The sequence below is a fragment of the Plectropomus leopardus genome, chromosome 1, assembly GCF_008729295.1.
Source record: "Plectropomus leopardus isolate mb chromosome 1, YSFRI_Pleo_2.0, whole genome shotgun sequence".
NCBI classification, from domain to species: Eukaryota; Metazoa; Chordata; class Actinopteri; order Perciformes; family Serranidae; genus Plectropomus; species Plectropomus leopardus.
In genome coordinates, this window is record NC_056463.1 from 38591299 (window position 1) to 38613740 (window position 22442).

General features: G+C 43.1%; 1 protein-coding gene across 1 annotated transcript; it reads left to right on the forward strand.

Annotated features, from left to right (window-relative positions):
- Positions 1–14546: 14546 nt before the first annotated feature.
- On the forward strand, positions 14547–20265 carry mex3b (mex-3 RNA binding family member B). Its single transcript, XM_042486812.1, has 2 exons — positions 14547–15165; positions 17609–20265. Exons 1-2 carry the CDS (start codon positions 14946–14948, stop codon positions 19009–19011), a joined length of 1623 nt encoding a protein of 540 aa, XP_042342746.1. The 5' UTR covers positions 14547–14945; the 3' UTR covers positions 19012–20265.
- Positions 20266–22442: the final 2177 nt, after the last annotated feature.

Below are 22442 nucleotides of genomic sequence, written 5' to 3' on the forward strand. Positions count from 1 at the left end.
AGGAGTGTTTGCATACAGAAAATGTTTGATCACTTACTACAGACTTTTATGTTCTATGATCAGCCAGCTATTGAGCCTTTGGGCAACAGCAGAGCAGATTTCACTGTGCATGTGCTGTACCCTTATTGTTGAATGTAATTTGAAACCGTAACTTCTCCTCTTTCACTCTTCTTGAGCATATGAAGGAAGTGGGAACAGATGTGTAGATGCATGGGGTAGGTGGGTGATGGGGAGAGAAGGGAAAGTATGAGGTCATCTGGTGGACGGAAGGAAAATGGCAATGAATAGACCTGGAATGGAGCTGTAGAGGAAGGACAGAGGGACAGTGCAGCAGGCTGGATGTGAAAAAATAGCTAATGTGAATACCATTCCTACACAAACTGTAAAACTGTATCACACATCTCTGAATTCTTTAATTGTTTATGTTTTATTAATAGTTTTATTACCTAGTATATGTGGCCATGCAGTGCAAATAGTAAAAACGTGACCATGACTCATCTTTCTACTGTGATTTAGTGTTTCAGCTGACAGCATGTTATCTCTATCACACACTAATGGATGCAGCCTCTGTTCTCAGTGCATTACAGCAGCCTCTGAGCTCTCCTGGATCTCCCCCACTGGTGCCATTCTCCACTCCATTAGGATCTGATTTCCGCCATGGAAACATCACTCAAAGCTCGATCGCCATCTCCACTTCTGTAATGTACCATCACTGCCAGCTTGCCTGTAGCAATCATCCAGACCTTCATTCATCCACCACATCATCCCTTCATCTCCGCATGCAGACAAGCAGGCAGCCCCACCCAGAGTGAGCCAGAAACCATGATCTAATGTTTATACAGGAACACTTTGGCCGGGGAGGGTTTTTCTAAGCAATAAAAACATTCTCGCACTAAAGCTGTTTGCAGCTGAATTTTAGTTGACTTAGTTTGTTGCCTGATATCAGACAGAACTGTCAACTGGTTGCACTCCGTTTCCATCTTCAGTCTGACATTGCGTCCACTGGTTTACAGCTGATATCTGTGGGGGAGAGGGATTCGACTTTTCCCCAAACCAATCTCATATCTAGCCTTGAGATATCTACCTGAATATACTGCCCCAAACCACTTTTTAAATTGAAAAGCAATATATGCTTTGACCACTGTTCATACCGTCAAGAGTCTTTCAAGAGTTTTTCAAACATTAGCAAACTGTAATTATAAAATGAAAGGATGTTTGCAGCCTCGAGCAGCAGCTGGAGACTGACAAAAAATAATTTGATTCACTGGGCTGACTGCTGGCAACTTTTAGGGTGGAATCTAATTCTCATTTGGAGACAAAAACATGTTGGACTGGTGGAACTTCACTGAGTGAGCTGGAGCAGAATAAACCCCTGTTCTCACCTGACAATGAGTAAATGCACAAATCTGCTATTTATAAATATCTCATAGAGAGACTCTCACTGCAGCCTGCTTTTTTAATTCTCATCCATTCATTCATTCATTGTCCATAACCACTTGTCCTTGTAAGGGTCACAGGGGGGCTGGAGCCTATCCCAGCTGGCATTGGGCGAGAGGCGGGGTACACTGTGGACAGGTTGCCAGACTATCGCAGGGCCGACACATACAGAAAGACAACTATTTACACTCACATTCATACTTACAGACAATTTGGAGTCACCAATTAACCTGACCTGCATGTCTTAGGAATGTGGGAGGAAGCGGGAGACCCTGGAGAGAACCCACGCAGGCATGGGGAGAGCATGCAAACTCTGCACAGAAGGGTCCCCCTACCCAAAGGTCTGGGCAGGGGGCAGGTTCAAACCAGGGACCCTCTTGCTGTGAGGCATCAGTGCTAACCACCACACCAACGCTTTGTGCAGCCTTGTTCTGTGGACAATAAACGGGGTGCAGACTTCACTATGTATAACCGGTGAACAAGGAAATACAGTGAGTGCTGTGAATGGAGCAGTGAGTGACAACAACCCGCCCACAGGTAAGAGTTCTGTCTGCGGAGGAAATGCTACACAGATCTAGGGGCTAGGTACCTCTTTGACAGTGGTACTTTTGGTTCCAAAAGTACTATACTGAACACCTTAGATGGGAATGTGACTTTAGTTACTCAGTAAGTCCACTGTGGGTCTACCATTACTACACCAGCGTTGCGCTGAGTACGGAGAGTCTGAACACCATTTGTTATCATAGCTTCATGTCAGTGACAAGAGTGGCATATACATCACCACACTGCCCACACAAACAAGTTAAGGGAGCGTGATGAGACAGAGAATTGAAAAATGTATGGATTTCTCGATCATGTTGTTTCCCTCCGATCTGTGTTTAATGTTGAGTATCTGCCAATACCAACTTCTATTTTTATACCTCTGTTTTCCTAGACAATACAGCTGCACAGTGCACACTTTAGGAAGGCCTCTTTCAACTTATTAAAATCAATTTAATGTATAGCCTATGCTTGATACTATGAATAATGCATTAAAAAAAACAACCTGATACCTAATTCCAGATTTGTCCCTTGTGGCACATTCCTGTGAATGTTTAGTGAGAGGACGGGTTGTTCTCATTCTGAAGTCCTCAAATACTGCCGCTTTATCAGTGCTTTCAGGGTACTATCCTGACACCAATAGCCACCTTTGCCATCAGTGCCACTGGCACACATCAGCTGAGAACGCTGCTGGACAAAATCAGTCTTGTTGTTATTATACGCCGCCAGACGGCAGCTGCCACATCAGCCTGATGCGTGGATGGGCAGCAAAGCTTGAGAACTTGGCCAGACAGAACCTGTCGCCTACACAGGATATGGAGCAGTATGGCATCAGGTTGAAATGCGCGATGACAAGGTTGGAAATTATTTGAAATGATAAATTCTAATTTTTCACCTCACTTACTTCTACTCTGGTGTAGATATTTAACTGAGATCATCTCACGGTGCAGAGGTCTCAGTGCTCTAGACAGGTGCCCATGTTGTTGTTTTTCGTTACTTTTTACACAGCAGCACACCTGAGAAACATCCTGCCTCAGAGCAGTCCCAGGCAAGAGCAACCGTTCGTTCTGCTCTTAAGTGTCCCATCTCCTCAAGCAGATGTTGTAGATGATGAGCTTCATGGACTCAGGGACGTTCAGCTGTGCTTTGGAAACTCTTGAGGATTCCATTTCTTTTTTTCTGCGGAGAGGGCCCATCGCTGATAAGCTGTGTGACAGTTTTACTCTGCCAACTTGTGTTTGTGTTTTAAATGAATGTGTTCTTTTCAGAACAAAGACTCTGCTTATGGCTGGGTCTGCATGTTTATGCAGCTCCAATCTCCACTGCAGGAGGCTGACTAGTATCAGAAATACTGCTGCCTTCTAGCAGTGCGTCTGTGTTACAGGTGAAAGCAGAGATCCAAGTAACTTCTTTTTTTCTCTCTCCAGTGACTTCCTGCTGGCACTCCTCTGTGAATTCCTGCATGATTTTTTTAATGGGCTTTGGTCGTGCGATAAGAAATCTGCATCTTCATTTGCTGATCCAGGCCTCGACTAAAGAGTGAAGCTATCTGCCAATTTGGCCACCCAGCAATTTCCCATGGCACTGAGTTTCACAGATTTGGTGACTTATATTAGTGGATTATTGTCACTCTACATAGTTTCATACATCTGTTTCAGGAGTTCTGACTTGTCTGAATGTAGCTACCAGTTTCTCTCTGTCACTGTCAATGTTCTGGACCCATACCCTATCACTCCAGGTGCTTCATCTTGTTGCAGCGAGGCCCTCTGAGGCATCCACATTCAATACAAAGGGCTTCTCCAGAACTACATATGCCATGAAAGGTGGGTTTGTCAGCTTATTGACTTTTTTTCAGTATTTCTTGGTGAATTTTTGGCCAATACTGGGTGGAATTGGGTTGTACTTTTGTTCGGGCTTCGGCTTCACTAGCAGCTCTTAAAAAGGTTTGGCTGTCTGGAAGAAATCTGGTATAAAATGTCTGTAATAACTGAGCAAACCCATCAGCTTTCCCACCTCTCGAGCAGTGATTGGCATCTTTTCTTCCTTTGGATTCAATCTTTATCCCTCTCCAGAAATTTCTCAACAAACATAACATAAGTCACATTTTTAGAAGTCACATTACTTTGACCTTGATACCACATTGTCTTTGGTGCTGCAGCGCCTGCCTCAAATTTTGGCTGTTTTGTTCAAACCTGTGGCTGTACACCAGCCCATCAGCCAAATATGGGACACAAAGTTCATTTCTGAAATTCCCCAGAGTCTGAGGTGATTCTGACCCATTCATAAAGTACTCAGAGTATCTGAATGCAGTACAGGGTGTGTTAATCATGCTAATGAAGCCCTGGTGATAAGCCTTCTGTGGGTCCAGCACTATGAGCCAAGAGTTGCCTCTCAGGTTTTCCAAGATCTTTTGTATCCTCGGGATAGGATTACAATCCTTTAAATTCCCCCCAATTTTCGGATCTTTTGGGCACTTTGTCTTATATTTCTGCATTTTCAGCAATGCATTTAAATTCATCCTTCAGCATTCTCAAGCTTTTTTGTGCAGGACATGCATATTCTTACTATATTAACAGAATTAATTACTTTTTTAATTATGTTAATTTTTTTTGCGTCTACATACACTTTAGGTATCCTACTGCATCTGCTATTTATGTTTCTGGATGCTGCTACCGTGATGTCAACACAAAGTATGTGGTGGGATTACACTGCAAGTGGTGCATGAAAGTCCGTGGTTTGTTGGACCCATCCACCGCCGCTCCCGCCCGCCCCAGAGGTGCCCTTGTGCTCTTTATATTATGTCATTGTCAGCAGTGTTTCAACCTTACACCATTCTGCTGCGTTTCTTGCGGACGTGACAGGTTCTGTCCGGCTACATTCTCGAGTGGCTCCGTCCAGCAGCCTTTCATGAAGACCCAAAAGGTGGTTTTTGGTGCTGGGCTACTATGCCAAAAGTTCTGTCAAAGCTGCGCTATTTTATGAGTTTGGAATGAGCACAGGCTTCCATTTTTCACTTAGAAAATCCAGACTCACTCTCTCTCTTTCACTTATTTACTTCTCTCAATACAATACACTTACTAATCACCAATACACTTACTAATCCTGCACCTGTCAATGATGGCACATCGGTAGTTTCACATGTGAAAAAAGTAGTGTCCATTCATGGAGATTGCTCCATTGTTTGTTTCTACATTTGTAATTTTTAAGACAGTTTACAATATATTACAATTTATTTTAGGCTCAGAATTTGGACGTTCAGAGTGTGATTTCAGCGACAGCTACAGTCTAATTTTACTACATCAATATTATTATGCATTTAGTATACATGTTAGAATGATGTAATGAGGTATCTATAATACGGAATTTCTTATTTTATGTTTGGAGGATATGAGGGAGGTAGTATTCTTGTGTACATGCAGCCTGATCTGGATGTATCAGTAGAAACAGTTCAACAAAAAAAAAAACAGTGCTGTTTTTGTTTTCTTTATAACAAACTGCATTATATCAGTCAAATCAGATTTGGATGAAATATCTGGGACCAGATCACATTTTATATCAGAGGCCTGTCACAGCAGTACACATCTGCAAAACCATTCATCTTCTCCCTGCAGCATTAAATACACTAATCCATTACTGAGCCAGATGTGAAAATAAAACACTAATAATGACGTATAGAAAACACATCTCCAAGGTCCAGCCACGTCTTTGAAGTGTTTGTGGATGGTTTCTTTTTATTTCTTTCCTTCTTCTCTCTGCTCCATTCATAATTGTAGGGCATGAAATTCTGCTGAGCCAGGAGGACACGTGATGGAACATTTTTTTTCTGCTCCCCACCCGTCACTGTTTATACACCGGCCTTGTATATTCATTTAGTTGAGGAATTGGCGAGGAAGAGGGAAGGGGTTTCCCGCTGGGCTGTAGTGACCAGCAAGCAGTGTGCAGGGAAGGGCTGGGGGGGGTAGGGGGGTGGGGGGTGGTGGTGGTGGGGGGGGGGGGGGGGGGGGGGGGGGGGGGGGGGGGGTGGTTGGTCAGGTAGAGGGAAAGGGATTAGGCTCTGCGAAAGTGTAACTTGGTGCTTCTATCTGGAACATTCTGCTCCTGCTTGAGTGAAAACCTCCCATCTGAATCAATTTCAACGTTCCAAGGACTAAGAAAAGCAGCTTTGTTCCTCTCTTCATGATTCCCAGATGTTCTTATACTTAAATGACAGAATAGGAGGTTTGTCAGTGTCAGCCATTATAAAATGATCCACAGGACCATTATAAAAAGTATTCAGGAGCATTAAGCTACCTAGCTCCTCTATGGTATGTTTAAATAACTAAAACCACAGGGTTGTTGTCGAGACTGCAACCGTGGCTAAACAGGGAAAGACTGAGATCATAGTTAATAAGGGAAAGATCATATTAAAGAAAGACTGTAGGTGACAACTGTGAATCTTCTTTTTTTTAAATTATTTTTGGGGGATTTTTTCCCTCTATTGATAGGACAGCTGTAGAATGACAGGAAATGTGGGAGAGAGAGGCGGAATGACATGCAGCAAAGGGCCACAGGCTGGAATGGAACCCGGGCCACTGCAAAGGCCTCAGCACATGGGGTGCACACACGAGCAGGAGAGCTAGAGGCCGCCCCGACAATTGTGAATCATGATTTTTTAAAAATACTTACATATAGGGATAGTTCTGTTTTTTTTTTGTTTTTAAGTAGGGTTGCATGAGGCACTACATACAGTCGATGGCAGTAGGCCCACCCCCAGTTTGGAGAAGCAGGCTGGAGTCCAATATGAAAATCAAACAATCTACTGCTGTGGAGGGGTCAGCAACAAAACCTATTTTAGCCGCCTTCCCCATTCGAACAGCGTGTTTGAAAGAAAGACTGTGAAAATACTCTCAGTATAACGGGGGTGGAACTTTTTTGAGGTGGCTAAAATATGTTTTGCTGCTGACCCCTCCACTACAGTACATTGCTTAGCTTCCGTGTCAAGCTCCAGCCTGTTTCTCCAAACTAGAGGACATCTATTGTACGTTACACACTGACTATTGTATGAAAGATACAACCCCACTTAATAAAAGACCTGAGGTCTAAGGCCTTAGGTTAGAAAATGACCGCAATAAGATCTTAAATATTAAAACATACAGATTGTAATTATAGGGGACCCATGATACTAATAAAAGGACGGAAATGAAAAAACTACTTGCTGATGGTTAGGGAAAGACTTTGATATCAGCATTGACTGTTGGGGTCTTCCCTGTTAAATTCATACTTTTTGATGACACAGCCATCAAACCTGACCCCCTCCCTGTGTCATTTTTTTGTAACATTATGCTTATTCCTGCCTCACTTCTGAGAGACAGCGGTCATTTTTCACATGACACCATGAGCTGCTCAGCGATTGGCTGAATATCAGAATAGAAGGGGAGTGAGGCAAAGACAAAGAGATGGGTTGTGGCTGGATGTGGCTGGCTGTCCAGGGGAAGGAGGAGGAGGAGGAGGAGGAGGAGGAGGGGATGATGGGATGAAGGAGGAGGGGGAACAGTGCGTTGTGGTGCATTGTGGGCCAGCGTCTCTAGCTGCTCTGCTGCTGTGCTGCTTGGCTCAGCCAGCGTCTGGCAGGCAGCCAATCACAGCACAGGGAAGCAGTGCCACTTCAGTTCAGTGTGTCAGAGCGAACAGGGTAGGGAGGAGGTAAGCGAGGGAGGAGATACAGAGATGTAAGGAAGACGAGAGGAGGGAGCAAGGAGAGAGAAAGGAGGGAGGCATGGAAGAAGCAGAGGGGGCAGACAGGGATAAGAGGAGGAGAAAAGGGAGGGAGAGGCAGGCAGACAGTGCTGCATCCATATCTGCAGATCCCAGCACATAGCCTGCACCATTTCTATAGCTTCAAACACTTCAAAGCACATTGCCCCTTTGCATGGATGTGGAATAAAAGCCTTTCATTTTTCCAGTTCTAACATCTAGGAGCAGATTAAAAACACACACACACACATACAAAGAGAGAGAATGCATGCATACTGATGAGCCCGCCACAGTAGTTACCTTTCCCTCTCCAGCTGTCCAACAGGAAGATGAAAAAATGAATCATCTGCTCTTTTTATCTGTCATTTGCATGAATACCATGCATAACAGACCCACACCAATGGGTTCTTGACTTAAATGCAATTTCATCTCACTGACGTGACAGCTCCCATCTTTTAGGACTCAAATCTTTCAGGGTTTTTATGATTTTTGTTTTTGCCACATGTGGATTAGTGGCCTGAGATGTATGTCTGTATGGACATTGGCTTTCTTGTGTAAAAATGCACCAAAACCAAAGTGTCCCATTTTCCTTTGTCTGATCGTGAATCTGGATCAGGTTTCAGTCTCCGGCTTCAGCATACACACTCATACACACATACCTCTGTTTTCTCCCACTAACCTTCTACAAACCCACAGTTCACCTTTTGCAGCAACACAAAGGAAAAATGTCTGCAACGCCAAGTGAAAACCACCTTATTTGCGTGTGTGTGTGTGTGTGTGCGTGTGGGTTAATGCGTGCGTGTGAGTGGGCTCTGTGCCAGCCAGTCCCTAAACTACACAAGCACACTGCATCCTTCCACCTCCATCTGTGTCTGCTCTTTGCTGTGCCTCCTCTCTGGCTGCTGCTCAGCATACTACATATGTCATCCACCTCTGATATACTCGAGTTTCCTGCATTTATTTTAGCTCCACAGCTCCAGGAGATGATGCAGTTGGAAACCTTCCTCCACTGCCTGTCACTGCGATGTTTTAAAGGTCCCACACTGCTCATTTTGAGGTTCATACTTCTATCTGGGGTTTCTGCTATAACATTTTTACATGCTTTCATGTTTGGGAAACATATCATTTTTCTCACTCTGTCAGTCTGAATATACCTGTACAAAGTGCCTCTTCAGTTTCGTGTGTGTATATACCGGTACAAAGCCTCTGTTGAAACACTCAGTTTTAGTGCCTGTCTCTTTAAGCCCCTTTTTCTGAAAAACCCCACTCTGCTCTGATTGGTCAGTGTTTATGGGTCTCCCACCTCTGCGCTCTCAGCTTTTCTGCAGCCGGGAAAATGACTATAGCACTTCTAATGTGTATAGTCTGTATCACTGGAATTGCATTGCGGGGCAACAGCTTGACTCCATGCTTACTTCCTGTCAGCTGATGTCATTCACATACACAGCAAAACCTTTAAACAGGAAATACAAAGGGATCCAAAAATGTCTTGAATGTCAATGTGTCAAGGTTGAAATGATCTTTATAGTATAGTTGTGACATCACAAATTTACTGAAGTCTTGATGGCTCGTTTTAAGGCACTCTGAGCATTTTGATAATTTCACAGTCTATACCTGCTTTGTATTGAAAAAATACATGGAAATCTGACTTTTTATGATGTGGCACCTTGTCCTGTGGTAGGATTGTGCCTGGGGGTTTTCTACTCTGATAAAAATACAGGGGAAATTATTTTATTTTGTCTTCAGTATAAAATATGTGCAATAAACAAAAATTTAAACACAATGCTTTTGTCTTTGCTTCCATGTTTGAACAGTTTACGTTAAAGATCTAAAACTTTCAATAGGTACATTTCTTTCAAATTCTGGTCATGGATTTGTTAAAATCTGTATTGGTAAGCACTTCTGTTTTTCCAAGATAATCCACCTACATGACACATGTGGCATGTCAAGATGCTGATTAAAGAGCATCATTCCTACGCCGGTGTGTCTTGGTATGGTCACAATAAAAGAACACTCTAAAATGGGATGCTTGATCTTGAAAAAAAGGACATTTATTAGGATTTCACATGAAAAGGGCTAAAGAAATGCATTTTTATTCACAGATAGCAAAAGAATTAGTCATCCAACAACTTCACACGGCCATTGAATAGGAGTGGTCCGACAGTCAACAACCTGATCAACTCTACGTGATGGAGATGTGCCACACTGTAAGAGGGAAATGGTGTCCCAGCAGATACTGATTATTTCTTCTGGGTGTCTTTGACTAAAAATGCATTTCCTTAGCCCTAATCATGTGAACCATGTAATCCTACATAGTGTAACATATAATGGTAGAATGCTAAATACATTTTTCACTGTTACCTCGAACTCCTTACTAGTCATTTTGAAAATACTAGTAAAAAAGTAAAAATCAGTAGTGGTTAGTAATTATTCTTTGCCAACTCCAGAGAAAAATATGTGGCTCTTATCTGCCTATGCTTCACAGCTATAGCAGCTCAGTGTGTCTGTGTGGTGCTGGGCAGGTAGCATACAGTAGGTTTATCTGTAACTGCTGCTGGAAACAAAGTAAATGAGAAGAGTTTGCTGGCTGCAGAGCTGAAACAATTAGCTAACAGAGGTAAGCTCAGGTTTTTGAGCAAGATATTAACCCTTTGAAGCCTAAGCAAGTTTGCTTGATTTCTCTCAAAAAAATTGTAAGAGGACATGAGCAACTTAAGCGGTAAGTTATAAGTATGCAAGAAATTACCAAAAAGTACAAGGAAAATTGCCATAAAAAAGCCTAAAAATAGAATTAATCTGTATTAATAGAGTTCTTTGGAAAATATTCCCCAATTTTCTCTTCAAAATACTGCAATTTGAGGGACACTTATTGCAAAGTTGCTCATTACCTTTTCTTTCTTGTTTTTTAAATATATAAACCCAATTTTTCTCTGAGTCCAAAGGTTTACATACTCTTGAAAGGCATCTAAATACAGCACAAGAAAACTGATATTTATCCAGGTGTTTAAGGGTTAATGAGTGCAGCACTTTTTGTGTGAATACTGTAGTTGAACAAACCGCATATGGTCTCTTAACAACACAGGACAGTGATCTGCATAAAAGATGTTGCAGGAAGCCTATAGCGTGTGCATGCATGTGTGTATATGAGGTCAGGGTGTGACGGTGCAGACAGGATACTGTGTGACCTGCTGCTTACCGTGACCCAGTGTCTGTGTCTGCAGCTCCGGCACAGTGTCTGGCAGAGCCATCACTAAGCCCTGTCTGTCTCCGTCGCTCTCTGGGTTAGGGCACACTAAGCTTTTCTTCCTCTCATTAAAAGGCATACGGGTAATCGCCTCTAAGCGGTTGGCTAACGCCTAATACCAAACAACAAATATCAGCGATGGTGCTGCAATCAGTGGGACTGAGCTTTAGAAAGAGTAGTGGGAAACTCTGCGGACATGTGCAATGCCACTTAAAAAAACACCAAGCTCTTGGTTTAATACAGTAATATTTTATTTTGTCTGCCCCCCCAAGGCTTAAAAGAATTTTACACTACAACTGTGGACACAGACAACCAGTTGATAGATTGAATTGTAGATAAACTCAGCTGCAAGATGGGTTGCTTTTGGTTCATCTCTCTACAATGTACAGAGGCAAGGATTCAGGACAGAGGTCTGCAAAGATTTGACTTGGACAACCTGGCCGTACCTTCACTTGGTTGATTATCTTTGATATTTAGCTGATTGCACATTTGATAGATATCTGACTTGGTGTTTAGATAGCATAGACCAACTGGTGGGTTGCAGTCCAAAAGTAGATCGTGGGTCCGTTTTGAATGGACCTCAAGTGAGTCAAGAACATATCAAGTTTGTAAAAAAAATATACATATATTTTAAGTACAGTGAATTTTCGGCACAGAACTTTTATTTTAGAAATCAGTTTCCTGCTGTAGAGAGAGACTGTTTTTCCCAGCACAGCAACTACTTTATCACTGTTCTTGGTACACGTTCGCCTATTAATACACTGTGCTTTGCAGCATTTTTATTACTGATCTTGAAGCAATAATATGTACTTTTTGGTTTCAGTGCTATTGATTTACTAAGTTTCAAGTAATTATTACACTTCTTGCAATAAGTTTTATTTAATTGTGTTTTAAGCCCACTTGTTGCTTACATTTTGTGGAATGAAATTGAATATGTGGTCATTTATCTTATGTGTGGGCCTTGAATTAAAGACTTAAGAGAAATCTGGATCCTGTGGCTGGACCAGTTGTGAAACATTGAGTTTGGGTAAAATATCAAGAACAAAAATAAAAATCTTTGTAATCTTCCAATAGACATTATTTCTATTATGTGTTGGAAGATGGCCTACATGTTCATGTGAAGGGACTAAATATCACAAAATAATTGTTTTTTGTATCAGTAGTTCCCAGCCAGGGGTTGAGCCCACAAAAGGGGTCACAAGTCATTCTTAGCAGTGTGGGAAGGCTCGGAAACAGGCAGTGTGCTTATAAGACAATGTTTCCTCACAAATTCCAAGACATTTCTTTTGGAATAACCAAACAAAGGGCAGTTGGTGAAATCATTCTGCTCCATTTCATTTCTAATAACAGAAATTATCTCAATCAGTCAAAATCTGATCAAATGTGTGTCTTTTGTTCGTATGTTTGTATTCCAGGATTAAGAAAGTCTGGGAAACACTTTGCCTGCACAGAACGGAATAGATTTAGGGTAGCTAGGGGGGAGCTGACATGTCAGATATTAACAAGAGGCTCCCAACACATGACCTCCTTCAGTTCCTGAGCGGTTCCTCATTTGCATTGTTATTGTGCTCCTCAAGCGAGGTGACAAAGCAAAGTACTTTTGGTCTCAATGGTTTTGAATTGGCTTGAAATCCCCTTTGTAAACCCCCCACACACACACACACACACACATCCCCACCCCCAAACTATCACCCTGCAATGTTCTGAATGCTCAGGCTTCATAATACCAGCCACTATTAAGCAGAAGGCAGAAATCACCTGCAGACGGCCTGTAGCTATTGTACTGTGATCAAGACTGAAACATTGTACCATAAAGTAAACCCTTTACCAGACAAAAGTAAAGTGAAACTATTGTCACTGTGTCAAAAAACCTCTGTATTACATCACCACATGACTTTGGTGAAACTAAATTAATGCGATACAACTACCACACACAAGTAAGCTTGAGGTTGTGGATATGTATCTCTTTTTCCCCAATTATCAACTCTTTTTTTAGGTTTGTCAAGGCATTTTATATGGTTTATTTCGCTAAAGTAGCAGAGGCATTTTTGCAGTCATGTAAGGTATACCTAAAGCTGTGATAAGCCAAAATATGGCAAAGGCAAACTAACTAACTAACTAACTAAATAAATAGATAATTAAATAACTTATTATAATAAATAATGTCAGAATTTGAAAATGCCCCTCCCACCAGACAACCACCAGCATGCACACGCTTTATACAGTAATTCAGTAACCCGTCCTTTGCTTTGCAGTTGAGATAAGAATTAGCTGATAGCCTCTCCACCATCCCTCAGCCTCTCTCCCGCCGCTTTAGACTGCTTTCCTGGAGGAGACCGGGCTGCAGCTCTGGGGACTGACCTTTGGTTGGAAGCTGCAGCAGCTTGAATTCAGCTTGCACAAACCCAAGCAATCGCTGAGAGAGAGAGCAAAGCGACATCTATTGTAAGCATCTAGTCTATGTTTCCCTGTGACCCAAAACCAAAGTGATTTGTCTTTTTCTGTAGCGGACTTCTGAAACATGTCATTGGTTCAATAATGTTTCGATGCAATTCTCAGAAAATGAAGAAATTCATGATGAACGATATTTGATTTTTTTCACTGATATCTGACATGCTGATATATAATAACTCATCTGGCTGATAACCAATACCAATATCAATATATCCATTTCTTTCCCACCTAATTTTAGTGATTAAGTCTACTCTAAAGTGGAATTAACATATACATTATGCAAACTCTTATTATGATGACCCACCAGCAGACAGAGACATGAAATACAATGCTTTTCACTGTATGTAATATTCATTCATCATGCAAAATTAGAAAAATACTTGCACTTAGGATTGATGGTTTATACTGTTGACTTCATCAATAGAAAAAATCTGTTTGTAATATCAGCACAAATCAGCATGTTGGTGGATTCTAATATTCCATTTTAAAGCCATTATCTGTTGCTACTGATGATGTGCCGACATTATCGTGCATCCGTAGTATGAAGCTGATAAAAAAATATTATGTGTGTTTTTTGAGCTGTAAAGGCCTACATGTGATATTTCTTGTCTGTAACTATGAATTAGTAAAGGTTGTTTTGTTTTTTTCTCAGGTGACGGTTAAGTGATCAAAATGTTGTGTAAAGACAGACAAGGTTTCTTAAACTCTTAAAAAATATATGGGATGTTTCTGAAAGACAGGGGGCTGGATCCTACCCTGCAGATCCACATCTACAGACTGTATGTCCATAAACAGATTTTGTCTATAGATTTATTGCCTTCAGATTAATATTAGCGTCCACTGTTGTGACTTGTAACTGTATGTGACAGTAGCCTACATAACCCACTGTAATATAATACATAAAAAATATCTCACATAAGTGTCTGGGTTAGAGCAAACAGAAACAGACAAGGCGTGGGAGACAAAGACAGAGACTGAGAACAAAGAAGAGGGCGGCCCTTTAGACTGAACCCCGCCCACTGACCGCCTATCCAGCCAATCAGATCACGGATATGTAAATCATCTCGCAGCACTGCATCGTCCCTGCCCAGGCGGTGACGTCACTCGCACATCTCTGTGTCTGGCTCTGCAAGGACTCCGAGTCAGACAGAAGCACCAGAGGAGCTGAGGGCCAGCCGGGGAGGGGCCCTTTGTCAGGGAGGAATATTCTCACCGTCCACCGCCGGCTCTGGAATAAACGCGCTTTTCTCCGCCGTGTGCAGCTCGGACCGGGACCGCCAGTGTGAACCGGGACGACAGAAGGGGTGGATGTTTTTTCTACAGCTCCTTGCACTGTTTTTTTCTCCCCCCACCTACCCCATCACCCCACCCCTCAGCCGCACTGATATAGTTGCACTGACCAGTTATCTTTGACCGGGTCCGGTGCCCGTCCCCGCCACCCCTGTCCTGTCTTTGCCCCCCCTCCCAGCAGTCCGTCTTCACCTCCTTTCCTTCCTCTCGCCTTGTGTCCCGCTGTCTCCGCCGCACCGTCGCGAGGATGCCCAGCTCGCTGTTCGCGGACAGCAGCGTCCCGGCAGACGCTCTGGACGAGCAGAGAGCCCTGCAGATCGCCCTGGACCAGCTCTCCCTGCTCGGCTTGGACAATGACGAGAACCCCCTGTACGACAACCAGGAGCCCCGGAAAAAGAGCGTCAACATGACCGAATGCGTCCCGGTTCCCAGCTCGGAGCACGTGGCTGAGATTGTGGGCAGACAGGGTGTGTGTTCCTCTCTTTCTACAATGATAGGCTTTGGAGGCTATTTGTCAGGTTTTGCAGCTGAGCAGCACGCGACCATGCACCCAAACACTCGAGGTTTGAGCCACCGTCCTGTGTGGGAAGACCAGAATGCCAACACACACACACACACACACACGCACACACACGCACACACACACCGGGATCATGCGTTATCTATACACATATTTGCTTTACTGCATAAGCTCGTCACCTGCTTTTTAATATGCAGTGTCCGTGTGTAGGTATCAGTCGTGAGTTCGGCATACCTGCAATCCACCCGGCTGCTAACATTTCAACAAAAGGGTAACTTTTGTCAGAGGCCAGCCACTTAGTCACACACTGTCCCTCTATAAATACACCGTTGTAGGCGGCAGCAGGCAGCATGTTCCAATTCAGTAAGTTGGCATTGTAGTGAAACAGGAGCCTATTTGGATGTTTCTGTTTATGCCGAATTGATCGAGAGACCACAAACATCTCTGCGACTGGATAACATCATAGTTGTTCGTAAGTAAAAAAAAAAAATGGCTGAGCACAGAAAGACATAACATTTTAGAAATTCGAATGGATTTTGGTTTTTAGAGGTAAGGGAACTCCCTGCTTTTACATGAGATTACAGACCTTCCATAGCGTCTGGGTGAGGTGCAGCAGCGGCCGGTGAGTTGACCGGTTCTGTGTTTGTCTTCGTTTGTTAATAACCAGCTTTTTAAACGAATTGTCGGAGTTATCTAGTGATTATGATAATGAGCTGTACAGGATCAAATTAGGACAACGGTCACGATCTTCCAGTGGCTCAGGCCGCAGCCGCCCAGAGCTGCTCACACTGAGCCTCCACAGTCAGCTGGAGGCTGCAGGGCGGTGCTGCTGCTCGGTTACATATGCGAAATCTTCCCCCCTCCCTGCAACACTGCTGCTGCTGCTGCTGCTGCTGCTCCCATGAAAACAAAGGAAGCACATACTCCCACCTTCCACTTCACAGTCACTACAGCGGGACATAGTGAAGAACATCTATTTACACCCCCACCCCCTCTCTAGTCAGGTTAGAAATGGGGAATGAAGCAGTGGATTAACCATGACCAACAATCCCTCAGACATGGGGGATTATTTGAAAGCAGGGAGCTTCTCTTTATTTAACCTACATCGAGTTGATAGCAACACTTTATGAAATTATGTCAACAATGTAAAGGGACACTAAGCTGAATTTCAACCAGCTTTGTATCAATGTGAGTAGTATGTGTAAATGAACTGTGGTAAACTTCCCTCCATTTAACCAGTGTCTGTCATTTGGTGGTGTTTCACTGGCTCTTGGGGCTGCTGCTCCAAGTACAGACTGTACTTCTGTATTTTCGTATTATGAACCCACTGCTGCTGCCACCATGGACTCAAAAAGTATACAGCTTATCAAGAGACACACCCACTCCTCTCTCTAACTCAGACTGAAATCCAATCAACCAGTAAAACTAGGCAATGCTGATCGAATATAAACAATCATGTTACTGCACTGCCTATATCTCACCTAAATCTCCTCAGATAGGTAATTTAACGCCCATTTTTGCCATAATGCAAGAGTTTGTGAACAGGAAGTGGGCACCATACCGCTTCCTGCACAGTGAAAACAGAGACTAAAAAAACAGAAATCAAACGGTAAAACTGAGCAGCACTGATCAAATATAAACAAAGATTCTGAGCGTCACATTTCTTACCTCAAATGTTTTCAGAAACGTGTCTTAAATTGCCGTTTAAATGGGCTAAAGCAGCCTTTTCCTCTGTTTTCTCTGGTCATGTAGCAGCAGTTTCAGAAGTATTTGGATCTTTCTACTGCAGAAATGGTGTAGTTTTATGTGAGGACTCTTTATGTCAACACTTGATGATTTGATGTCAACAATTTAAATCGGCCGTGTAGATTGACTCTAGGCAGGTTTACCATCCTCTTCACTCCCCAACACCACCACTCAGCTAGCTCTGCTCTGCTAATTATGTCATTCTTCTAAAGCTGTTTCCTCAGCCGGTCCCATTCTGATCATAAAGAGATGTGTGTGTGTGTGTGTGTCCACATTATGAAGTGATTAATCAGTTGCATCCTCTTCCCATAATGCTGTTAGTTTAAAATAAGGCTCAAGATTTGAACAGCAGCTGCTGTAGAATCTGACTAAGAGAACAGGCATGATCACAGATCCAGAAGTGAGTTTTCTTTTGTGAGTTATTTTTGTCCCTCTGTATGTTTGTGGTGGTGCAGCATGTGGTTTGAATTTGCTCTACTCCAAAAAGGAGCTTTCACCCGATTTCTGCAGCCACTTAGAAACCAGAATAAACATCCAGCAGCTCTTTGTATAGTCCAGAAGTGATGGTTGGACACATGACATAATGGGAGCTGTTGTTATTGTGGAACCTGCCTCACTTTAGTCTATTTTTTCTCATGCCCCAGGTTGCAAGATCAAAGCGCTGCGAGCCAAGACCAACACCTACATCAAGACCCCGGTGCGAGGCGAGGAGCCTGTGTTTGTGGTGACGGGCAGGAGGGAGGACGTGGCGATGGCGAGGAGAGAGATCATCTCTGCTGCTGAGCACTTCTCTATGATCCGAGCCTCTAGGAACAAAAACACTAGTCTGAATGGCAGCGGCACCCCGGTCCCCGGACCGCCTAACCTGCCTGGACAGACCACCATCCAGGTGCGGGTGCCTTACCGTGTGGTGGGGCTGGTTGTTGGCCCAAAGGGTGCTACCATCAAGCGCATCCAGCAGCAGACCCACACCTACATCGTGACACCTAGCCGGGACAAAGAGCCCGTGTTTGAGGTGACAGGGATGCCAGAGAATGTGGACAGAGCCCGTGAAGAGATCGAAGCCCACATCGCCATGCGGACGGGAGGCCTTATTGAGCTTCAGGATGAAAATGACTTCCATGCCAATGGGACTGATGTTGGTTTTGACCTGCATGGGCACGCCACCCTTTGGTCCAAGCCCAACGCCGGGATGACCCCCACCTCAGTGCGGAAACCCTTCTCCAACTACCGCAACAACTCCTCCTCCTCCTTGGGCAGCGCCTCCACAGATTCCTACTTTGGTAATAACGGCTCCTGCATGGCAGACTACAGCCCCCCCAGCCCCACACTCAGCTACGCTACCAACAACAACGGCAACAACAATAACAACAACATCAACATCAACACCAACGGCAACGGCTTTGTTTATGGAAGTGAGTTGATCTCGCCTGACTGCACTGATCTGACTTTTGACTCATCGTCAGGGTTTGACCCCACGCCAACCCCCCCGGGCCTCCTTTGGTCCCAGTACGATAGTCGCATGACCCCCTCCTCCACTGGAGGCAGCTCCCCCACCTCCACCTCAGCCATATTCCCCACCAACACCTCCACTAACGCTAACGGGATGGTGGTGAGTCAGAGAAGGGTTAACGGTTGTAACGCACAGCCCAGACTGTCGCCCCCCCTCCACAGCCACACCGGAGGCTCCAGTGAGCACCCGTTAGCCCGCAGGGTGCGCAGTGACCCAGGAGGAGGCGCGCTCAGTTTCCCCGGGTATTCCAGCTCCATCGCCTCTCTGCAGGGCGCTCACCTCCCGGGAGTTTCATGCGACTCCTCCGCCTCGTCATCATCATCCTCTTCCTCCTCCTCCACCTCCTCGGGCACCAGCCGAAAAGGCAGCCGTGACTGCTCGGTGTGCTTTGAGAGTGAGGTCATCGCGGCCCTGGTCCCCTGTGGGCACAACCTCTTCTGTATGGAATGTGCCAATCGAATTTGTGAGAGGAGCGAACCCAAATGTCCTGTCTGCCACACTGGCGTCACTCAGGCTATACGTATATTTTCATAACAAGTGGAACTCTCTGACTACCATAGCAACAAACAGACTCCTCATACTGCTTTAATGGGATCAGCCAATCACCTGTTTGGAAAGTGTACATAGATATATACATATGTATGGAAGAGGCTGCAGTATCCAGAAGAAGGGACAGACACCCACTTTGGGCTCCGTCATAGTTTTTAATAAATACTGTAGCTTGGGGAATATTTTCAGCATCTAAGTGCATGTTTCAATATTACAGCATAGTAATCAATAGTTCTAGTAAATTGTACCCTATATTTATGAAGTGAAGAGGCACAGTGGTACAGCACGGAGGTACGTGGGTCAGACTGTAGACTGTTAGCTGGCTCAGCCCTCCAGTTTTGCCGATCGAATGTAGTGAGAGGGGAGGCCATGGCTGGGAAACACGGAGGGCTTCAGCCAAACAGACTGATCCAGATACTGCAGCTCAAGGTCAGGAGCCACAGGAGGGACAGCAACAACATATCCTACATATATATGTATAGAATCAATTTCCACAAGTTGAGAGTTTTAAATGACATTAATACAGATTGAAGTATTTTATTCGTTTTTGACTTGAAATATTATATTTCTTATTGCAAAGATGTTTACAGATATTTTAATTTAAGTTCAGTGAACTTTTTGTAGCTGGGTTGATATTTTGTGTATTTTTTAGTATGGCCTTATGGCATTGATCACTGTATTATTTTAATATCACGAAAGTCCACAAAATGTGTATTGCATTTGACAGTATTCTGTTGGGATGGAGTTTTTATAGGTTCAGCAAAAAATGTCTTTTACATCTGCTTCACCCAGCATATTTTTTATTCAGTAATATAAAGCCTATTTTATTCTATATTAATATGAAACATTGAAATGTACAAAACTTAGTAAGTTGAACACAAAGAAAACATTTATGCTTTCTAAAATTTGTATGAATTAGATTCCAGTGGGAATTACAGGCTTCTGTTGCACCACTATAGTTTTAGTATTTCTATTTTAATACATTTGTTTACCACTTGTTTATGTATATGTAGGTGATGTTACTTGAGGGTAAATCTACTTTATTGAGCAAAGTTTAAGAACAAAGTATATTTTATTTTATGATACAGGGCCTTTATCCTCATGGTCAAATACTAATATTATATTTGCTGAGACAAGATTTGAAAATGTATCAAGAGTTTTATTTTTCTGACATTTAAAGTTATACATGATAAAAAGTAAATCTTAAGTAATGGTGCTACTTCATGTTTTTTTTAAGTATTTCTATATAAGTCCAATAAAAACTGGTAAATTGACGAGGTGTCTGCTTCCCGTGTTCTTCCTGACCTGTTGTGTTTGCTGCTGCTGATCCTGAGAGCAGACAGAGGTGAGCAGGCAGGCTGCTGACGGCTGCTAAACTCTAATAGTTTTCTGACCATTTGACCCCTCTCTGCTTCCTAACAGGAGCTCGGAGGCGGCAGGATTATCACCGTGGCCTAATTATTGAGTAGAGGCTGTGCCGGTCAGACAGAGGGGGACTTGGCCTGCCTTATCACTAATTAGCACTGCTGTGTGACCTATTCTTACACAGCCTGCTGCAAAGAGCAGAATCTAGCTCTTCAGATGTGATTTAGTGATTGGGTTTGAGTTTTGGAATGAAACATTTGCTTTAACCCTTTAAAACATTGGCTTGATTTATCTCAAGAAAGAAAAACAACCCTAAACAAATAAAATAAATAAAAAATAAAAATATGGGACAGTAAAAGAAAAATGAAATCATATTACAAAATGGTAATTATGCTGAAAAAACAATGGTCATTTTAAGTTCCTAACTTAAAAAAAATCTTCTAAATCTTCTTATTTCTTGGTGACATTTCTTTCCTTTTTTTCCCCTTTTTTCATGATTTTGAAAGAAATTAGATTAATGTGCTCAGGGTTCAAAGGTTTAAATACTTGTTAAAGGCATCTGAATACAGCATAAGAAAAGTGATGTCAATCCAGGTTCCAAGGGTTAAAGGAACATGAAACTGATGAATTTGCACCTCTTCAGTACAATTAAAAACTAAAAATGTGCCAGGAATTTCTTTTCCATGAATCTATTATAGATACTGAAAAATGTCCATCATTATAATAATAATGAGAGAAATGAGCAGCAAATCCTCACAGTTCAGAAGCTGGCTGTAGGGAATGTTGTGCATTTCTGGTTGAAATATGATCAAAAAAAGTTGATTATTGTGGATTAATTGTTTTTGTTCTAATTTCACAATAACTGGCACATCAAACCTGTGGCAGGCAGGGGTTGATTTTGAGACGATGGGCCCTTGGGTGCATCAACAGATGATTGTTGTAGGCAGAGCAGAAGGACCGTCTCCACAAACCACTCTCCTCCTGCTCTCCTCCTGCTCTTCTGCAGCCCTCTTCCTGCTCTCCTCCTGCTCTCTCTATGTGGTTAGCATGACAACACAATGTGATGTCATCACTGCTCGTCACATTTTGCCACATGGGCCTATGTCCCGCCGCAGCGGTTACATCCCACACTGAGCCCTTAATCTCATAACAACATGGACAATGTTAGCTGTTTGATGCTAACAGTTAGCCTTGTCACTGTGTGTGTGTGTGTGTGTGTGTGTGTGTGTGTGTGTGTGTGTGTGTGTGTGTGAATGAGCTATGGTCTCAGAGAAGTAGTCTCATGATAAATAGAGAGAGGGGACACTGAGTGTATCAATACGCTGTGCACAGTTACACGATGGAATGAGATTTTGAATTAAAGATGCTGTGATTGGCCAACATTGCAAGGTGGTGCAAAATTCAAATTCACGAGGATTGGCTGAATTTATGTTAATTGTTGTGATCTTGACATCCTGGAGGGACTCTTTGTCCCTGTTTGTGTCTAACTGGGATTGTTGTGCATCTCTGTGTAGTTGTCTTGAGTCTCTTTATGGTTCTTTGCATCTTTTACATCCCTTTTGTAGTTGTTCTGTGTTTCTTTGTTGTCATTTTGAGTCTCCTCCTGGTCGGTATGTGTCTCTTCAAGTGACTTTTTGCAGGTGAAAGCCAGGGAGGCCCCCGACAGTTAGGGCCCCAAGGCCTGTGCCCAGAAGGTCAGTTCACAGAGGTAGGATAGTATTCCAGAGTAGAACTACCAATTGGTCTCTGTGATTTTTGGCCCTGATTTTTGGTAATTTTTAATTAAGTCAGCACACCAACATTCACACACCAGTGCTGAACATAGACAGACAAAATTAGAGGGCTGCAGTGAGGTATGTTGAGCCTAAAGTCAAGAGTTTTTAAAGTCATGAAAGTGGCCTTCCTTTATTCTACCTAGATCCTAGATCAGAGATAAGAGACTGAATACAGCTGTTGCCTTTTTCTAATGATATCTTCTATAAGTCATACAGATTCTCAGCTGTTACATATGCAAACTTGTTGAAACACTACATCTGACATGTTACATGTGC